This window comes from Macaca mulatta, chromosome 5, assembly GCF_049350105.2.
Source record: "Macaca mulatta isolate MMU2019108-1 chromosome 5, T2T-MMU8v2.0, whole genome shotgun sequence".
In the NCBI taxonomy this organism is placed as follows: Eukaryota; Metazoa; Chordata; class Mammalia; order Primates; family Cercopithecidae; genus Macaca; species Macaca mulatta.
This window is the reverse complement of record NC_133410.1, coordinates 182,670,257-182,691,892: the sequence shown is the minus strand read 5'-3', so window position 1 is coordinate 182,691,892 and position 21,636 is coordinate 182,670,257. Positions and strand designations below refer to the sequence as shown.

General features: G+C 35.1%; 1 protein-coding gene across 4 annotated transcripts in view; it reads left to right on the top strand.

Moving 5' to 3' along the window:
• FBXO8 (F-box protein 8) overlaps positions 1–21,636 on the top strand; it is a 55,479-nt gene that overhangs the window by 20,912 nt on the left and 12,931 nt on the right. For all 4 annotated transcript variants that reach the window (XM_015139520.3, XM_078001605.1, XM_078001604.1 and 1 more), the window contains 2 exon segments: positions 6,535–6,871; positions 9,812–9,938. In XM_015139520.3, coding sequence (XP_014995006.1) covers positions 6,543–6,871; positions 9,812–9,938 — 456 coding nt within the window. In that variant the 5' untranslated portion in view covers positions 6,535–6,542.

The window sequence follows — 21,636 nt, the reverse complement described above, 5'->3', positions numbered from 1 at the left end:
GAACTACATGACAAATGCACAAGCTTCAGTAACCGACTGGACCAACTGGAAGAAAGAATATCAGCGATTGAAGATCAAATGAATGAAATGAAGTGAGAAGAGAAGTGTAGAGAAAAAAGAGTAAAAAGAAATGAACAAAGCCTCCAAGAAATATGGAATTATGTGAAAAGACCAAATCTACGTCTGATTGGTGTGCCTGAAAGTGACGGGGAAAATAGAACCAACTTGGAAAACACTCTGCAGGATATCATCCAGGAGAACTTCCCCAACCTAGTAAGGCAGGCCAACATTCAAATTCAGGAAATACAGAGAAAGCCACAAAGATACTCCTCGAGAAGTGCAACTCCAAGACACATAATTGTCAGATTCACCAAAGTTGAAGGAAAAAATGTTAAGGGCAGCCAGAGAGAAAGGTCGGGTTACCCACAAAGGGAAGCCCATCAGACTAACAGCAGATCTCTTGGCAGAAACTCTCCAAGTCAGAAGAGAGAAGGGGCCAATATTCAACATTCTTAAAGAAAAGAATTTTCAACCCAGAATTTCATATCCAGCCAAACTAAATTTCATAAGTGAAGGAGAAATAAAATCCTTTACAGACAAGTAAATGTTAGAGATTTTGTCACCACCAGGCCTGCCCTACAGGGGATCCTGAAGGAAGCATTAAACATGGAAAGGAACAGCAGGTACCAGCCATTGCAAAAACATGTCAAAATGTAAAGTCCATCAATGCTAGGAATAAACTGCATCAACTAGCAAGCAAAATAACCAGCTAATATCATAATGACAGGATCAAATTCACACATAACAATATTAACCTTAAATGTAAATGGACTAAACGGTTCAATTAAAAGACGCAGACTGGCAAATCCGATAAAGAACCAAGACCCATCAGTTTGCTGTATTCAGGAGACCCATGTCACATGCAGAGACACACATAGGCTCAAAATAAAGGGATGCAGGAAGATCTACCAAGCAAATGGAAAACAAAAAAAACCAGGGGTTGCAATCCTAGTCTCTGATAAAACAGACTTTAAACCATAAAAAATCAAAAGAGACAAAGAAAGCCATTACATAATGGTAAAGGGATCAATTCATCAGGAAGAGCTAATTATCCTAAATATATATGCATCCAATACAGGAGCACCCAGATTCATAAAGCAAGTCTTTAGAGACTTACAAAGAGACTTAGACTCCCATACAACAATAATGGGAGACTTTAACACCCCACTGTCTACCTTAGACAGATCAATGAGACAGAAAGTTAAAAAGGATATCCAGGAATTGAACTCAACTCTGCACCAAGCGGACCTAATAGACATCTACAGAACTCTCCACCCCAAATCAACAGAATATACATTCTTCTCAGCACCACATTGCACTTATTTCAAAATTGACCACATAGTTGGAAGTAAAGCACTCCTCAGCAAACGTAAAAGAACAGAAATTATCACAAACTGTCTCTCAGACCACAGTGCAATCAAACTAGAACTCAGGATTAAGAAACTCACTCAAAACCACTCAACTACATGGAAACTGAACAACCTGCTCCTGAATGACTACTGGGTATATAACGAAATGAAGGCAGAAATAAAGATGTTCTTTGAAACCAATGAGAACAAAGATACAACATACCAGAATCTCTGGGACACATTTAAAGCAGTGTGTAGAGGGAAATTTATAGCACTAAATGCCCACAAGAGAAAATAGGAAAGATCTAAACTTGACACCCTAACATCAAAATTTAAAGAGCTAGAGAAGCAAGAGCAAACACATTCAAAAGCTAACAGAAGGCTAGAAATAACTAAGATCAGAGCAGAACTGAAGGAGATAGAGACACAAAAAACCCTCCAAAAAATCAATGAATCCAGGAGCTGGTTTTTTGAAAAGATCAACAAAATTGATAGCCCACTAGCAAGACTAATAAAGAGGAAAAGAGAGAAGAATCAAATAGATGCAATAAAAAATGATAAAGGGGATATCACCACCGACACCACAGAAGTACAAACTACCATCAGAGAATACTATAAACACCTCTACGCAAATAAACTAGAAAACGTAGAAGAAATTGATAATTTCCTGAACACTTACACTCTCCCAAGACTAAACCAGGAAGAAGTTGAATCCCTGAATAGACCAATAGCAGGCTCTGAAATTGAGGCAATAATTAATAGCCTACTAACCAAAAAAAGTCCAGGATCAGACGGATTCACAACCGTATTCTACCAGAGGTACAAGGAGGAGTTGGTACTATTCCTTCTGAAACTATTCCAATCAATAGAAAAAGAGGGAATCCTCCCGAACTCATTTTACGAGGCCAACATCATCCTGATACCAAAGCCTGACAGAGATACAACAAAAATAGAGAATTTTAGACCAATATCCCTGATGAACATTGATGCAAAAATCCTTAATAAAATACTGGCAAACCAAATCCAGCAGCACATCAAAAAGCTTATCCACCATGGTCAAGTGGGCTTCATCCCTGGGATGCAAGGCTGGTTCAACATACACAAATCAATAAACATAATCCAGCATATAAACAGAACCAAAGACAAAAACCACGTGGTTATCTCAATAGATGCAGAAAAGGCCTTTGACAAAATTCAACAGCCCTTCATGCTAAAAACTCTCAATAAATTCGGTATTGATGGAACGTACCTCAAAATAATAACAGCTATTTATGACAAACCCACAGCCAATATCATACTGTATGGGCAAAAACTGGAAGCATTCCCTTTGAAAACTGTCACAAGACAGGGATGCCCTCTCTCACCACTCCTATTCAACATAGTGTTGGAAGTTTTGGCTAGGGCAATCAGGCAGGAGAAAGAAATCAAGAGTATTCAGTTAGGAAAAGAAGAAGTCAAATTGTCCCTGTTTGCAGATGACATGATTGTATATTTAGAAAACCGCATTGTCTCAACCCAAAATCTCCTTAAGCTGATAAGCAACTTCAGCAAAGTCTCAGGACACAAAATTAATGTGCAAAAATCACAAGCATTTTTATACACCAGTAACAGACAAACAGAGAGCCAAATCATGAATGAACTCCCGTTCACAATAGCTTCAAAGAGAATAAAATACCTAGGAATCCAACTTACAAGGGATGTAAAGGACCTCTTCAAGGAGAACTACAAACCACTGCTCAACGAAATAAAAGAGGATACAAACAAATGGAAGAACATACCATGCTCGTGGATAGGAAGAATCAATATCGTGAAAATGGCCATACTGCCCAAGGTAATTTATAGATTCAATGCCATCCCCATTAAGCTACCAATGAGTTTCTTCACAGAATTGGAAAAAACTGCTTTAAAGTTCATATGGAACCAAAAAAGAGCCCGCATTGCCAAGACAATCCTAAGCCAAAAGAACAAAGCTGGAGGCATCACGCTACCTGACTTCAAACTATACTACAAGGCTACAGTAACCAAAACAGCATGGTACTGGTACCAAAACAGAGATATAGACCAATGGAACAGAACAGAGCCCTCAGAAATAATACCACACATCTACAGCCATCTGATCTTTGACAAACCTGACAAAAACAAGAAAGGGAAAAGGTTCCCTGTTTAATAAATGGTGCTGGGAAAATTGGCTAGTCATAAGTAGAAAGCTGAAACTGGATCCTTTCCTTACTCCTTATATGAAAATTAATTCAAGATGGATTAGAGACTCAAATTTTAGACCTAAAACCATAAAAACCCTAGAGGAAAACCTAGGTAATACCATTCAGGACATAGGCATGGGCAAGGACTTCATGTCTAAAACACCAAAAGCAACAGCAACAAAAGCCAAAATTGACAAACAGGATCCAATTAAACTAAAGAGCTTCTGCATAGCAAAAGAAACTACCATCAGAGTGAACAGGCAACCTACAGAATGGGAGAAAATTTTTGCAATCTACTCATCTGACAAAGGGCTAATATCCAGAACCTATAAAGAACTCAATTTTACGAGAAAAAAACAACCCCATCAAAAAGTGGGCAAAGGATATGAACAGACACTTCTCAAAAGAAGACATTCATACAGCCAACAGACACATGAAAAACTGCTCATCATCACTCGCCATCAGAGAAATGCAAATCAAAACCACAATGAGATACCATCTCACACCAGTTAGAATGGCAATCATTAAAAAATCAGGAAGCAACAGGTGCTGCGGAGGCTGTGGAGAAATAGGAACACTTTTACACTGTTGGTGGGACTGTAAACTGGTTCAATCATTGTGGGAAACAGTATGGCGATTCCTCAAAGATCTAGAACTAGAAATACCATTTGACCCAGCCATCCCATTACTGGGGATATACACAAAGGATTATAAGTCATGCTGCTATAAAGACACATGCACACGTATGTTTATTGCGGCACTATTCACAATAGCAAAGACTTGGAATCAACCCAAATGTCCATTAGTGACAGACTGGATTAAGAAAACGTGGCACATATACACCATGGAATACTATGCAGCCATAAAAAAGGATGAGTTTGTGTCCTTTGTAGAGACATGGATGCAGCTGGAAACCATCATTCTCAGCAAACTGTCGCAAGAACTGAAAACCAAATACCGCATGTTCTCCCTCGTAGGTGGGAATTGAGCAATGAGATCACTTGGACACAGGGAGGGGATCATCACTCACTGGGTCCTATTGTGGGGCAGGGGGAGGAGGGATAGCAGTAGGAGATATACCTAATGTAAATGACGAGTTAATGGGTGCAGCACACCAACATGGCACATGTATACATATGTAACCTGCACGTTGTGCACATTTACCCTAGAAGTTGAAGTATAATTTTTTTAAAAATGAACTTAAAAAAAAAAAAAAAAAAAGAGTTCTTTACCTTTTTTGGATACACAGTCTTTTTATCATATATGTGTTTTGCAAAGATTTTCTACTGGTCTGCGGCTTTTTATTTTCTTGATATTGTGTATTTTCTAAAACATTTTATTTGTATAGCTTCACCACTTATTTAGGAAGAAATACCGTGGTGGTGTGTGTGTAGTAGGGAGAGAAGGGTTATCTTTTGTGCCTTCTTTTCAAAAACAAATATGCCTACATTTTAAAATTATTCGTTTCTTCTCGTTATACCTCCCCGCCATACCTTTATAGCTTAAGCTGCTGGGATTCCAAGCAGGACAATATAAGGTGGGGGAAGAGTTAAAAATTATCTTGGACTATTTTTTCTGCTTTAATCAACAAATGACTGAATTTAGTGGCCATTATCGAAACAGTAGCCAAAGGTTTAGTAAATAAATGCGTGGATCATACCTTTTTAAATACTACAATAATAGTATCTTTGACATTCTTTGAAGTTCTGCTCAATTTTCAAATTATTTGTAATTAAAAGATACCTAGTCACTGTTGGTTTGTTTTTTTGTCATTTGGGATTTTTGCTTTTGTTTTTGTTAGTCCTTATTGTAAACAATTAATTAAAACAACGTTATATTTTAAGTTCAGGTCATGCTATAAAAATTATTTGACTATTTTAATGATTTTATGGGAAAGTCAGTATTCCAAGTTTTTGAAACACACAGGTATTAGCTGTCAACTTGAGTTGATAAAAGTATTTTGTTTGAAAAAGAGATCATGAAAGTAATTATTCATATGCATTAAGAACTCTGATTTAGTTGTTCTGAATGACTTTATTTGCCCTAGAAAAGCTATTAAAAGGCAATGCCAAATCTAGATCTAGGAATTTTGTAATACATTTGTACATGAGGAAGTCAATATACGTGACAGACAAATGTAGAATGCCTTGGTGGGAGGTCAGATGGTAGTGGGGAGACTGGAGCACGCCTTCTTCTGGTGACTTTTCCCAGGTACTTCTGAAGAATCCATAGGGATTTGTGGAGAAGAATTAGAAAATTTATCTAAATTACAGTTTTTAATTTACGGCAACAACAAAACTAAATAGTACACTGTTACTGAGCATTTATCTTGGAGTTCTAGGTGTCTAATTTATAAGGTTTCTGAATTAGACTTCAGGGCCTATGTTACATTTTATTACAGTCTACAACATAAGTGTAGACTGGCAAGAATTAAACTAAAAGCCTGTTTCCCAGCTGTTAACACATCTGGGAGTTTGGTTAAAAGGAGCTAGCTTAGCTTAGACTGAATTGTGATGAAAAGCAGGGTCTGGAGGCCTTTTAACTAGAGTCTTTGCTCTGATCAGAGCTGTATTTGATACTGGCCCATAAGTCCACATAATTATAATTTGTAAGAGTATTAAGGACATCAGTAACTTTTAAATCTTACCACGTGAAAAATGATTATGTCACCTATGGACTTTAAAAGTAGTTAGCAAACCGGGATAAAGGTGATGATCAAACCAAGTAATTCCGAAACTTTGTCTATCAAAATTTACACTTACAATGTTTCAGCAATTCTTAATAATATACTTCTGGTTTTAATAGGTTTTAATGAGAAGTTTTAATTCTGGTAAATGAATGCTTCATGTCAGATTTGTTATACCACTGGGGAAAATGGGTTACTTTTTAAATGTCACCCTTATTACATTCTGGCTTTTTCCCAGGCTTGCAGATGGGTCAGGGGTTGTGGAGAGTTGTCAGAAACCAGCAGCTACAACAAGAAGGCTACAGTGAGCAAGGCTACCTCACTAGAGAGCAGAGCAGGAGAATGGCTGCGAACAACATTTCTAACAGCAATCATCGTAAACAAGTCCAAGGAGGCATTGACATATATCATCTTTTGAAGGCAAGGAAATCAAAAGAACAGGAAGGATTCATTAATTTGGAAATGCTGCCTCCTGAGCTAAGCTTCACCATCTTGTCCTACCTGAATGCAACTGACCTTTGCTTGGCTTCGTGTGTTTGGCAGGACCTCGCAAATGATGAACTTCTCTGGCAAGGGTAAGTTAAACCCACCAATGTTGAATTCAAGTATCTCTAAACATAACCATGTTTAAATGTTCTTTTAATAATATATATTACAAAATATTTTCTTTAAACTTGGTCTTGTACTTTGAGATACTCTTTTTTAAAACCTGGAAAAATATACAGTTAGCATCACAGTCAAATTTGATCTTGTGAAAAGGAGGACAATAGAAAATAGAATAACAACTTTACAATTAGAAGAGAGGTTACCAATCAGGCTCTGTCAGTTCATTATAAATCAGAAACTCTCACTTTATTCTAAAAATACCGCAAAGTTGTGGAGTGAGAATTTCTAATTTAAAAGTTGGAGTGTTCACATGCTGTGTAGTTTGTGCTTCCCATAGGTATCCCATCTGAAGAATAGGCAGACTTCAAAATCAATGAATAGTCCTCAAATGTTACTGTTTTTAATTTTCTTCATATAGAGCCTTACATTTTTACTCAATTCTATATTTCTTCAAAGGTGCTTGTTAGAATAAAATTTAACTGGTGAAAATTGTATCTACTTTTTTTTCCTAACCAGCATTTTAATGAAGTAGGCAAATATTAGAAAGCAAGGGGAAAAACCGTTGTTTTTATTTACTTGCTGAACTTAAAGTAGATTATATAAATTTTCACGTTGTACTAGTTTGAATTAAAACCACAAATCTAAGAACATTTGCTGGAATAGAATCTGTTTTATTGAACCTAAGTTACTCCTTCAATAGCATCATATACTTTAACAAAAAGTATAGGTACATGACTTTTTGGCCTAAGAATATTACCAAACATGGAATAATTGGATCTCAGACCTTTTAGCATCCCTTACCAAAGTTTGTCTTACTATCTTGAAGTGGATCTTTATAAAAATATAGAATGTAGCTAGAAACAAACATCTTTTTAAGACTTCATGTAATTTCAAACTAGAAATCTAATTGAGACTTAATAAATTGCAAACTTTAGTCTAAATATATTTTCAGTAATGACATTCCTGTTAGGTCTTCTAATGTCACACAGTTATAGTACAAGTTATATAGGTCCTTTCTCAACCTCTAAATAGATAAAAGTCGTCAATATCATATCTTGTTATTCTTTTATTCATTTGTTTGACATAGTGAAAGTACTATGTGAGGAAATTCTATTAAAGAGGAGTCTTTCAAATAAGTAAGTTATTAATTTTTTTAATCATGTGAATAGAAGAGGAAATGAAAGTACTTTTAAACTGGATCATTCTTTATAATCTCTTTTCTACATTTTAGTATTCCTCACTAACTTAATTTCTGTTTCTTTATTTGAACTTCTTTAAAAAGTTTAATTTCTAGTCTTCCCAAAGTCAATCAGAATATATTCTTCATTTGAGGTTTAAATCTGAATTTTTCATTTGTGAAAGAAATGTTTGCCATAATTATGCCTATTTTAATAATACTTGGATTTTCTCCTTAATAATAAATTGCTTGTATTTGAAATTAAAGACTGGCTTAGTTTTAATTTCAACTTTGGATGTATTGAATACTCATTGATGTTGGGAAGTTCTCTGGTTTTCACATAGCTTAGTAATAAAACTCTAGTTTTGAGTTTTATTGGGACTAGATTAATAAAACTGAAAAAATATTGATAATATTCTAAACAATTTTTTATACTTACAGTTTTCAGTCAGTGATTTCATTTGGTGGGTAAAAATAATACAGCAGTATAAGTCAACTACTAAGAGGATAGTCTCATGCTAAATTGGATATTTTACCCCCTTGTCCTCACAATTGTTGATGTTATGTGCTCAGACAGTAACTTTTTCTTGTTGCCCTGCACTTTGTGTGTTTATTAAAAGAAGAAAATTTGAGGCAGAAACTAATAATGAATATAAGAAAGTAAACAGTTTCATTTGTCTCAACAAGTAGCAGGTGCTTTTGAATACACAACAGATGAGATAATTTTGAGACAAAGACTCATTACAATTGTATCAGAATATAATTTAAGTATTCTCTGTGTCTCTAGAATAATGCATTTATATTTAAGGCTCTTTGGTAGATATCCAGAATTTCCAGGCATTATAAGATAAAACTTTAGCTTTCAAATAACCAGTAGCTATTGCCTCTGTAAAGAGTTACAAACAACTATCCCAATCTGCAGTGTGTTTTGAGATATGAACTGTTAGTATTTTAGGTTTTGTAGAATTTCTAAACAATCATGTATCGCTCTGATAGTAAAGAACCAGTATTTTTGAAGCAGTATCTTAAAAACAGCTATGTTTAACATCACAGCTTGATGAATGTATTCAAGTTGTGGCATTACAAACAATTTCTATGTTTAATTTGTCTGTTGTAACATTTATTATTTGAAAAACAAAAGTTGTTTCCCTGCCCAGCAATCTTTTCCTCCCATTTAGTTTTATTTCACAATAGAGCACATAGAATTAGTTAATAAACCCTATTTAGATTCTTGGTTAATAATTGCATGCTGTGGATTACTCATTGTTTGAAATCCTGCATCTATACATGTTAGCCATATGATCTTGGGTAACTGTTTTGTCTCTGTGTTTCTTATCTGTATCACCAACGTCATAGGATTGTTGTGAAGATTAGGCAAGCTAATCCAATAAAAATACTTAAAATAGGGTCTGACATCTAGTAAGTACTCAGTAAATGTTAGCTATTATTACTACTATTATGATAGTTTATGTTTAACTTCAGAATAGTACTCATGAATATTATTGATCTTTATAACTCATATTTATTAGATGCTGTCAAAATTGCTAAATTTAAAGCATCTGTCATACTCTAGTAAACAAATAGAAAACAAGTACAAACTTAAAAATTTTAAACTTTATAACTATAAAATTCAGTCTTATTTCATGTTACTATTTTTTCATGTATATGCATATTTAACTTAGGAAATTAAATGTAGTAATGTTTTCTTGTCTTATTTTCTCTGATTTTACAGGTTGTGCAAATCCACTTGGGGTCACTGTTCCATATACAATAAGAACCCACCTTTAGGATTTTCTTTTAGAAAATTGTATATGCAGCTGGATGAAGGCAGCCTCACCTTTAATGCCAACCCAGATGAGGTTAGTGAAGAACTTGAATATTTGTATCCAGTGAGCTGTATTACTGTCTTGCTGTAGCTTTCCAATATGATGAACTGCAGGGAAAATAAAAAGTCATTGAACATGCTTTTTTAATCACTGAGAAAGCCAGTATTTTAAACTATTGCTATGTGACATAGTCATTTTTCTTCGCCTTACCATGTCACATTCTAATCTTTCTACCTGCTTACTTTGTGTAGCAGCATCCATGATGTATATTCAGTCCTCTACTGACCTGATTACAATATTAGTACATTATAAGTAGAGAGCACAAAAATTTGATAATAAGAACGCAGAGTGTGTTCATCAGATTTTATCTGTAGCAGTTTTTTTCTGTTTATTGTTTTTCCTTAGTAGTGGTTACTTTTATCAAAGATAATCATTGAGGACTTTGTTCTATTTTCTGACAAATCAAAACATTGTCTTCAAATAATGCCTTTAACAATGTAATTCCATGTTGACATAGGAACTATTTGTAGATTGTTATAAAATTGAAGAATTTTGTATTAATTATTTAATTCTTTCTTAACATAACATGTAAGCATGATCAAAATGTGAAAACAACTTTTTCACTGATTTTTTTTCCCTATTCTTATTTTACTGTGTCCTGGAAAAGTTCAGATTTTCAGAAATGTTTAAATACTTACAGATTTATTCTTAGAAATCTAAGTGAAAATTATACAGCACTCAGAACTACTACTTTTGGATGCATTATTTTTTGTGGAAAAATTTAATCTGCAGCATTATTTTAATTTACCTAATTTTTGAAACCAACTTTTTTTTATTTGTTGTTGGGGTATTAACGACAGTTCAAATCATGCAGCCAAGTATTTTCTAAAGTTACCTTAACTTTTGTTATAATTAGGGAAATGTTTCTCCTATGTAAAATATTTGAGTCTTAAACAAAAATACCAATTTTATATGTATGCATATAGTAATACCAATAATATATTTTTTAACCAATTGATTTTTACTTACATATGGTTTATTTTTTGTTAAATTTTTATGGTACATAAATTTAAAATAAAATGCCATTGCAAAGGATTACTGATATACTTCTTATCAGTTAAGTCTTATCTCCAGAAATATAACAAAGTATATATATTGTAAAGCCAGGTATAATACTTAAATTCAGATGTTTCTTTCTTTCATCACTATTTAAAGAGGTATTACTGTCAATGAATAACAAACTGATACCTTAATGAAATTAGAATGATTTATAAGAAGTTCAAATTACACATTTACCAATACAACACTGCTTTTTAGAATCGAATGATCATTCTTCAGAAAGGCAAATAAATGGATAAACTATTTATCATAAACTTAAATATTATTGTCCTTTTATTGCACATTTTTTTCTAATGCCTTTTATTATAAAATATACTTGTTTTCACCTTGTTTTTAGTCAAATCCCAGTTATCTTCCATGTAAACATATGGCAACATAAGAATGTCCCTTTTTTTATCCTGCACTGTGGCATACCTGCTCTTATAAGAGATTCTCCTGCACTTATATATTCAAATAATGGCACAGTTGTAGACACTTAGTTATTCTTAACTTAAACTTTATTTGTTGCTAATTAAAACAGTTCATATGATGCACTTTATGATAAAATATATATTTTGCAGGCCAGGCATAGTGGCTCACGCCTGTAATCCCAGCACTCCAGGAGTCTGAGGCAGGCGGATCACTTGAGCCCAACAGTTTGAGACCAGCCTGGACAACATAGGGAGATCCTGTCTCCACAAAAAATTTTTTAAAAATTAGCTAGGCATTGTGGTACATGCCTGTGGTCCCAGCTACTTGGGAGGCTGAGGTAGGAGCATCACTTGAGCCCCAGAGGTCAAGGGTGCAGTAAGCTGTGAGAGTGATACCCTGTCTCAATGATAATAATCATAATCATAATAAAGATATGTAGCCCCAGAGGTCAAGAGTGCAATAAGCTGTGAGAGTGAGACCCTGTCTCAATGATCATAATAATAGTCATAATAAAGATATGTATTTTGCATCAGTCTGTTGAGGTAATTGAATGATGATTGCTGGAGGAAAACTGAGGCAGAATGCTACAATGTTGTACTGTACAGTACATAAGAATCAGGAGAGGCAGCTGTTTTAAGCCCCAGTCTTATGTCCATTTAATCAAGGCATGCTGGCTCCTCTCATGAATTATTCTGATGTTGAGTAAAACTGTCATCTTCAATTCATATCACTTTCAAATGTTACATTCTAAGGGAAATGTAACCTGGTAAGTACTAAGTTGTAGATTGTTACAAAGTCAGAAAAGTTGGATGTAACTGCTGATATTGATTATGGTAAGTAGTCATTCTTTGCTAAAGGAATGCCAATTTTTAAGCAAATTATAAAGCAATCATTTTTACACAAAGATGAAAATACGCATGGGTCCTCCTATACTAAAATATTATATGTATAGGTTTAAATATCTAATTTGGAAAAGCTAGACATATAAATAGGTTTTCATCTTTGCAGCTACCAATATCAGACTATACAGTTCTTATTAGTACCTCCTCTAGGGTGTTTGGAGAGGGGGCAGAGAAAAGAGCTCAAATTCAAGTTCTTTTTATATCTGACATAATTTTTTAAAATTATAAGTCAAATGTTAAGAGAGGAAATTCAAGTTATTAATTAAAATAAAATTTTTAGATCTTCAGATTTTACTTATCTATCCTACCTTCCATTGTTATTGAGAGTTGGCTGTATTTTCTTTTTTTTTCACTCCCTGGCCTGATTTAAAGGTACTCTGGAATATTCCAGAAGCACTGAATTTATCATTCTAAAAGGGCCATGTAGTACTCCCAAGAGGAATAGAGCTGAGCCACTCAATGTGTCTCAAGGTTCCAAAATTCTGATTCTATGATTCTGATTTTATGAACATGTAATTTAGCAAGTGTTACCTAATAGCAAAAGAAAATGCTGTCTTTACCAGAATGCACTTAGGAAATATATAGAAAAACAAGGACATTGCAATACACTTAATAAGTTCAGAGAAAGGAGGGGAAGTAGTTCAGTGACTATATTCTATACTTTCTTTCATTGACTAACATAAATAATGTTAACTTGGCTAATTGTTTACCAAGTCAAGTATTCAAAATTGAAATCATGTAAGTGAAAGATCTATCCTAATAAATGTTCTTATATAGCACATATCTGTATGAGTCATACTTTAGCCAGACTTTAGAATGACTCTTGCCAAGTTTTTTGAGTGCTCAAAATTAGGCAGTACTTTTTGGAGATTGTATTTTGTTTTCTTTTTCCCCACTCACTGGAGCACTGTCATCAGATATATTATTTTCGGTTCATTTAACTCTGAGCACTAAATTAGTTTTGATGATATGTTTATATATGTGATGCTTATTGCAGGTACCTGAGATAAGATGTATATAATTGCTTAGTATTGTAAAAAATCTACTTTTTCATAATTTCCAGTGTTGTACTTAACATTTTGATAGCAAGCATCATTAAAATATTATAAAAATAAGAATACTTACAGCCACAGGGAACAAGATTCTCCAAAGGACACCGTTCATGTCACGGATATGGGTAACCAAGCTCCACAGCAGCTGCTGGCAGTGGCTCATGGGGTGGGGGAGAACATCCGCACAGTTTGTGGTACGATAATCTGGCACGCTGTTGTACTATGCATGACATTGTGATCTCAGCTGTATGTAACGTCTTGATCTTGTGCATGAGCTTGTGTACTTTGTGGCAGGTGGCCACATTCTAGTAAAGGAATGTGCTGAAAACCATCTATTTACATTAAGTTGTATTTTCCCTGCATGTACAAGTTGTGTGTGTCAATTTTATTCCACTAGCAGTAGTATAATGAAGTAATTTTATTTAACAACCAGTAAACTATATTACTTGTGCTCCAATGTATATTAAAACACTTTCTTGACATAGTTATTTTTAAATTTAGGATTTGAAAAATTGGTAGTGAACATGGTTTAACTTTAATATAGGTTTATTTTTGTTTGTGTAATTGTGTTTCTAAACAGTTTTTTGTTTTAAATGTCCTCATTGGGGTCAGATAACAAAATTTTTTTTTAATGACTATATAAGCACGTTTTTCTGGTATTTATACAGAAATATCCACATGCATATAATTTTATGCATTTTACTAAATTGATCTTGGATATAATCTATTATAAAACATACTTTAAATTTGACGTATCCACACGTTTTAGGTAGAAATGAATATGCAACTTACTTTCAAGATAACGTGTTCTTTTTGTTGCTGGACCAGCTAAAGTATAAACAGGAAATTTGTAGTTCTCCATTATGGAAAGCATTTCAGGAATTTATGTTCAGTTCTTATGAATAGTATCTCAGATATATGTTAATGACTTTTTGCTCCAATATTCAACGACTAAATCGTCATTACCATTACTTCATAGCATAGCAACGGTGGTGAAAAATAACTTTTAACTTTTATTCCTAGGGAATGAAAACCGTCATGGGCATTATTAGAATGTACTGATAAACATTTCCCAAATGCATTCCTTGGGAATACACAGTTAAAAATGAATTCTTAAGTCTAATTTGAACATGATAGATTATGATTAGTTGGCTTATTTACAGCCTAACTTTTCAAAGCCTTTAATACCTTGATGCACATTGTGACTGTCTAACAAGGGAGATGTTATATGCGATATGTATCTAATTTTGTTTGACGTGGGGTTCTTTCTTTTTTGGGGAGAGGAAGGTAAAAACATTCCAGGGAATACACTTTGAGATAACCTAGTACAGATTATCTGTAATCTTACTGTGTGTAAATAAATGTTTTAGAATGATTGAAATATCCTGTTGTTCACTTGCAGTTATCAGATGTAATCTTCTCTCTTATCAAAGTCTGTGGGTCTCTAATTGTTTTCTTTCCTTTGGTCTGATAGTAAGTACTACAAAACAAACAAACAAACAAACCCTGAGAGTTGAATTGAGTCTTGACAGACTGAGAGATTTTTTTCCATTTTTTTATTTTGATTACCATCTGGTTTGGAAAGGAAAGTTTTACTTTGGACAATAAGGGTAAGGCAATAAACCGGAAAGCAATATTGAATTCAAATAACTGCCTGTACACATTGATAAATGTATCTGTCAAATAATTTGTAACTAATAGACCATTCATCATTATTTCTTTGGTATCTCATTCTCTGTACTAACTCTTTTAAATCTTAGTACTTCTTACAGCACAGAAGTATTCCTAATGAAGGCTGGCAGGCCACTAAGATACTTTTTACTTTGGAAAATGTACTACCTGTTGAGGTTTTATCCTTAGTTCTATATGTCTAGAAATTTGGCTTTACCTTTCTACTGAAAGTGAATCTCTCAGGAATAAACTTAGAGGTAGCAGAATGTGAACCAAGTTGACAATAAGACATACATACTTCAAACAATGCCAGATAGCATAAAGAAAGAGAAAAATAAACTCAAAATTCTAATTCTTGGCTGTAGTATAAACCAAGATCTGGCTAGAAAGAACTGAATTCGCAACACCCTTCGTTGTGCTGCTCGACTCAGCATGTTCCACATTTTATGATTGGCTTCTTGCAGTACCTACTTCTCCCTGTATGTATCAGCTAAGATGCTTTTGGCTGCAAGGAACTGAGAACCTAAACTGTGACTTAAACCCTTTACATTTGTTTACTTCAAAAGAATCCTGGATGCAGGTATCCCAGTTATTTTAGTGAGATAATGATCTCCTGATGGACCTGAGTGTGTTGACTTTCACCCTCTCTTGATAGCAAGGTGGCTACCACAACTCAAAATATCACTTCCCCCATAATAGTGTCCCAGTGCAAAGAAAGAGAGGCAGAAAAAGAAGCTTTCTCCTCATATTCCTTATACTTATTAGGGAGAAAAATCTTTTTCAGAAGCCTTTGGTGTACTTCTACTCATTTCTTATAGAACATAATTAAATCACGCGAGCACCCCTGGAGCACTAGAGAATAGAATAGAAAGATTACATGATTGGCTTAGACTTATGATTCTACAACTGCAGCTAGGATGCTAGAAGAAATGAAAAACAGGGAAATGACCTTTGTTAAGACATCCAAGCATCTGTAATGCCATTTTAACTAGTGACGCACTTAAAACGTGTAATTCAGCCTTCCTTTTATTTCTGGTCTCTGCTGGGTTAGAGGCCGTAGTATCCAAAGGAGGAACATTGGCACCTGTGGCAAAACAATTTGAATTGGTAGCTGACCCTACCTTCTTGCCAATGTAGGTCTTCCTGCTACTAAGCAAACTTATCAAAATTTTAAAAGGGAGGAGGAGGGGATAGGAGGGGAGGTAGCTATGCTGTGATTGAAGTGGTTAAGCCTGATAACCAGAGGGAAATAGTACTACACGATGTGGCAAAAGAAAAGGATATAGGTGGAACTCAAGAGATGTCTTGGGGTTCCTTCTAGTGGTACTATATCCTATGATAAAAGTCATTTTTTAAAAAATCACACTGGGCTTACTCCTTATACGAAAATTAATTCAAGATGGATTAGAGACTTAAATGTTAGACCTAATACCATAAAAATCCTAGAGGAAAACCTAGGTAGTACCATTCAGGACATAGGCATGGGCAAAGACTTCATGTCTAAAACACCAAAAGCAACGGCAGCAAAAGCCAAAATTGACAAATGGGATCTCATTAAACTAAAGAGCTTCTGCACAGCAAAAGAAACTACCATCAGAGTGAACAGGCAACCTACAGAATGGGAGAAAATTTTTGCAATCTACTCATCTGACAAAGGGCTAATATCCAGAACCTACAAAGAACTCAAACAAATTTACAAGAAAAAAACAAACAACCCCATCAAAAAGTGGGCAAAGGATATGAACAGACATTTCTCAAAAGAAGACATTCATACAGCCAACAGACACATGAAAAAATGCTCATCATCACTGGCCATCAGAGAAATGCAAATCAAAACCACAATGAGATACCATCTCACACCAGTTAGAATGGCAATCATTAAAAAGTCAAGAAACAACAGGTGCTGGAGAGGATGTGGAGAAATAGGAACACTTTTACACTGTTGCTGGGATTGTAAACTAGTTCAACCATTATGGAAAACAGTATGGTGATTCCTCAAGGATCTAGAACTAGATGTACCATATGACCCAGCCATCCCATTACTGGGTATATACCCAAAGGATTATAAATTATGCTGCTATAAAGACACATGCACACGTATGTTTATTGCAGCACTATTCACAATAGCAAAGACTTGGAATCAACCCAAATGTCCATCAATGACAGATTGGATTAAGAAAATGTGGCACATATACACCATGGAATACTATGCAGCCATAAAAAAGGATGAGTTTGAGTCCTTTGTAGGGACTTGGATGCAGCTGGAATCCATCATTCTTAGCAAACTATCACAAGAACAGAAAACCAAACACCGCATGTTCTCACTCATAGGTGGGAACTGAACAATGAGATCACTCGGACTCAGGAAGGGGAACATCACACACCGGGGCCTATCATGGGGAGGGGGGAGGGGGGAGGGATTGCATTGGGAGTTATACCTGATGTAAATGACGAGTTGATGGGTGCAGCACAGCAACATGGCACAAGTATACATATGTAACAAACCTGCACGTTATGCACATGTACCCTACAACTTAAAGTATAATAATAATAAATAAATTAAAAAAAAAAATCACACTGGGCCTACATGGCCAAGGCTTATTACTCACCATTTAGACTCCTCACTAGGGAAAGCACCTCAACCAGTTGTGTGGCTGGCTCATTCCTAGGGTCCAGAGTTGAATATGGATTCTTTATACCAAGCTCCATTCCCTTTGGAGGATGCTTTTATGGCATCCATGTAATCTACCTTTGACTCATGAGGTTGGAAAAGGTGTATGTAGAGAAAGATTTTTTAGATTTTTTAGTTTTCTTGAGATAGGGTCTCACTTTGTTGCCCAGGCTAGAGTGCAGTGGTGTAATCTTGGCTCACTGCAGTCTCCACTTCCCGGGCTCAGGTGATTCTTTGCCTCAGCCTCCGGAGTAGCTGGGATTACAGGTGCATGCTGACATACCTGGCGAATATTTTCTTTAGTAGAGACAGGTTTGCCTCAAGTGACCCACCTGCATCGGCCTCCCAAAGTGCTGGAACTACAGGAATGAGTCATCATACCTAGCCTATTTTTTAGGTTTTAAAAAGAGACACAAAGAAGTAGTATTGTCTCTGTGTGTGTGTGTGTGTGTGTGCGCGCGCACGTGCGTGTGCATGCATGCGCTCACACGCACGAATACATGTGTCATGTACACCTCTAGGCATTAGTATGTGAGAGTATAATGATATGACCATGTGCAGGCATCTGGTAGCCATGAGGGATATTAGTAACCCTACCAAGAATAGCAGACTGGAAAGAAAAATTGGGTCTGTGATGCTATCTGTGAGCCTAACAACCTGGAGCCGTATTAGTTTGGAACTTCTTGTTATGCAAGGTCATTTTATTTTTGAAGTAAATGTATCCCTTTATTTTGAACTGGGTCTCTTGTTGTTTATAACCAAAATCATCTTGATGTATTATTGCTGTTATTATTATCCAAACTCTTAGGAGTTTGAGATGTAATCCTCAATGCAAATTTTTAAAAATAAACATTGCTAACTGGGTACAGTGGCTCATACCTGTAATCCTAGCAATTTGGGAGACCAAGGCAGGTGGATCACTTGAGCTCAGGAGTTTGAGACCAGCCCGGGCAACATGGTAAAACCCTGTCTCTACAAAAAATACAGAAATTAACCGGGTATGATAGCATGTGTCTGGAGTCGCAGCTACTTAGGAGGCTGAGGTGGGAGGATCACTTGAGTCAAGGAAGTTGAGGCTTCACTGAGCCATGATCATGCCACTGCACTCCAGCCTGGGTGACAAAGCAAGACCCTGTTTTGTAAACAAACAAACATTGCTAATTCTCAGTAGCAGATCAATTTATCTCCAAATTTGCTGCGGGAAATTTAATCAGGGCAGAAGAAACTAGATGACAGTGAGAGGAGTCCCTCACCAAATATGGCTTAACTAGCTTCCTCCTCTATAAGAATTGTTTACCCATAGGAGCTAAAATGCTGGGATTTATGTCAGGCCCCTTCCCCTTGATCAACATTAGAGTCAAAGTGAAAAATTATGCCTCTCAGACACTAAATACCCTCTTCCTCTGCCTAGACAAGTTAATACCTTCAAGCGACCAGCTACAATTAGTCAAATGGTGGTAAACTGGAGGTCATTTTCTTTTTATGAGAGTAATGTGACGTATGTATGGATATGCATGTGTGTATATATGTGTCTGTCTCTTTTGAATCTGATCCGTGATGATTTTGCGGTTAAGAAGGCAGCTTTACCCTTTGCCTTTTAGGACAACTTTAGTTTACATCTTACCCTAACCATACTCTATCCCAGCCATCCTCCTTTTCCCTTTTCTCCCAGAGTCACTCCAACACGCAGTGTAGAATCAGTTCCCAGAGGAGGTTTGTGGATTCAGAATAAACCTTTTAGAAACTTGAAAGAAAGATGAATTTCCCAGGCCCTCTTCTAATCATTGTCTAGTTGAAAAACAGATTCAGGCCCTAGAATATTCCATAGTTTATTCATCAGTCAAATCACCTGATGTATTTTACTCTTGTTTTATTCAGTGTTCTATGGGAGCTACTAATTTGCTGTATCATTGAGTGTGAATTGTCTAGGGTAAAAGCTGAAATTAGTGGAAAATGTCTTCATCCTAGGACACATTTTTAAATTTTTAATATTAAAATATGAATTGCTATAATGAACAATTTTTTATTTGAATTTTACTTTTGTTAGCAATTTAAATAATTGTAACTAGAGACGTTGCAGTGGTACATTGAGTATTTTAAGTACATTTTAATGAAAAATCTGCTTGCTTTTTATTTTCTTACCATACACTACCTGACTCCCTTGATACCTCCCAAATATTTTTCCTTATCCATTGTGATCACAGTTTCAGTGCAACTTGGTATTACTTTCTAGATTTAAGTTCTCAGCTTTAATGTCCAAGGTGTTTGCCTCTTCTACATGTCTTTCATGAATTTAGCAATTGTTGTTACCAATGTCACAGTAGATGTCACTTCAAAATATGAGTATTGTAACAGAAATCCAAAGGAATATATTTCCTCAATTATTGGGTGTCATCAATTGTAAGACATCCGTCAACTTACTTACAACTTTTCAAATATGGGAGTATGAAGGAAACACTACCTTAAGTGCATTTTTTAAACCACGTAACTGTAGTGTACATTTATCCATAAAACTATGTAACATTTTCTTCTTTTATATCATAAAGTTTTTAGAGAGATGCCTTCTTTATAACAAAATTCCTAAGATTTCTGTAAATCTCTTTAGGTCATTAGCAGTTAAATATAGCATCAAAGTGATATGCTACTTTTGATTATTTGGATTGGTGACTCTGACCTTTGAGAATTTGTAACTTGAGGTATTTCAAAGTGTGCTGGGGTTTTGTCTGCCCTTAATGTTTGATCCAACTTACACATTTTTTTGGAAGGGAGTTGTTTTTGTATTTTTCCCCAGATTGAATTATGTAATCCTCAGAAGTTTACAGCATCTCTTGAAAGACAGCTGGAAGCTTTGTACATGTAGATTCAAACATTCATTCGACAAATATTTATTAAGTATCTCTACCACTTACAATTGATATAATGTTGACTCTGAGCAGGTTATTTAACCTCTGTGCTTCAGTTTCCGCATCTGTAAAATGGGGACAGTAATAATACTTATAACAGTGTTCTTGTGAAGATTAAATGAAATAAGACATGATAAACATGCCTCTAAGTGTTCACCAAACTGTAACTATATGTTTATACTAAAGGTACAACTACAACAACTTAAAATACCAAGAACCAGGCACTGTTCTAGGCCTTGAGGTTCTTCCTTTTCTGGAACTTTTGGATTCTAGTAGATAACTATGTGACACCTGACTAATGGTCCTTCATGAAGTATGTTTTGGTCACATCAGTATCTCCTAGCTTTAAATGATACCCTTTGTCTTTAATTGTATTTTCTGACATGTATATGCAATCATTTGCATATACAGTAACATTTTGTTTGGGTAGTGCTGCTGAGTTTAATCTTTTTGACATTTAAGCAATAATTAGGGGTCCAGAGTTACATTAAAATTGAAATATGTGTCTTGGCTATAATGTTGGCAGGATGAATACTTACATTACATGATTAAGTATATACTTGTGCTGGCAGTAAAAGTACCATGTATATCCCAACTTCCTTCTCTGCTTGTCTGCTAGTAAGACTTTTTTTAAAAAAATGTTGTTTACTTTAAAACTGTTTCAGAGCTGTTAAAATATATTTATAAATGTACATATTAAGATCTAGGTAATATGATAAAACTAGTATTTGTGGGTTAGTCATTTAAACAGTTGTATATATGCACATTGCAAATCCAGTATTTGTATGTGATTCTTATAAAACAAGAATTCTAAACTAGCATCATTGTTAAATGTGTCACTTTCTCATTACTTTCCGTTATTAATGATAACCTAATAGAGATTTATCTCCATATTTTGATTAGAATGCTTTATTTTTCTAATATAGAAACAGGTTAGAGATAAAGGGGGCTTTTCCAAGAAGCTTGACTCAGCTAGCAGCAGCTTTTTTGATAATAATTACA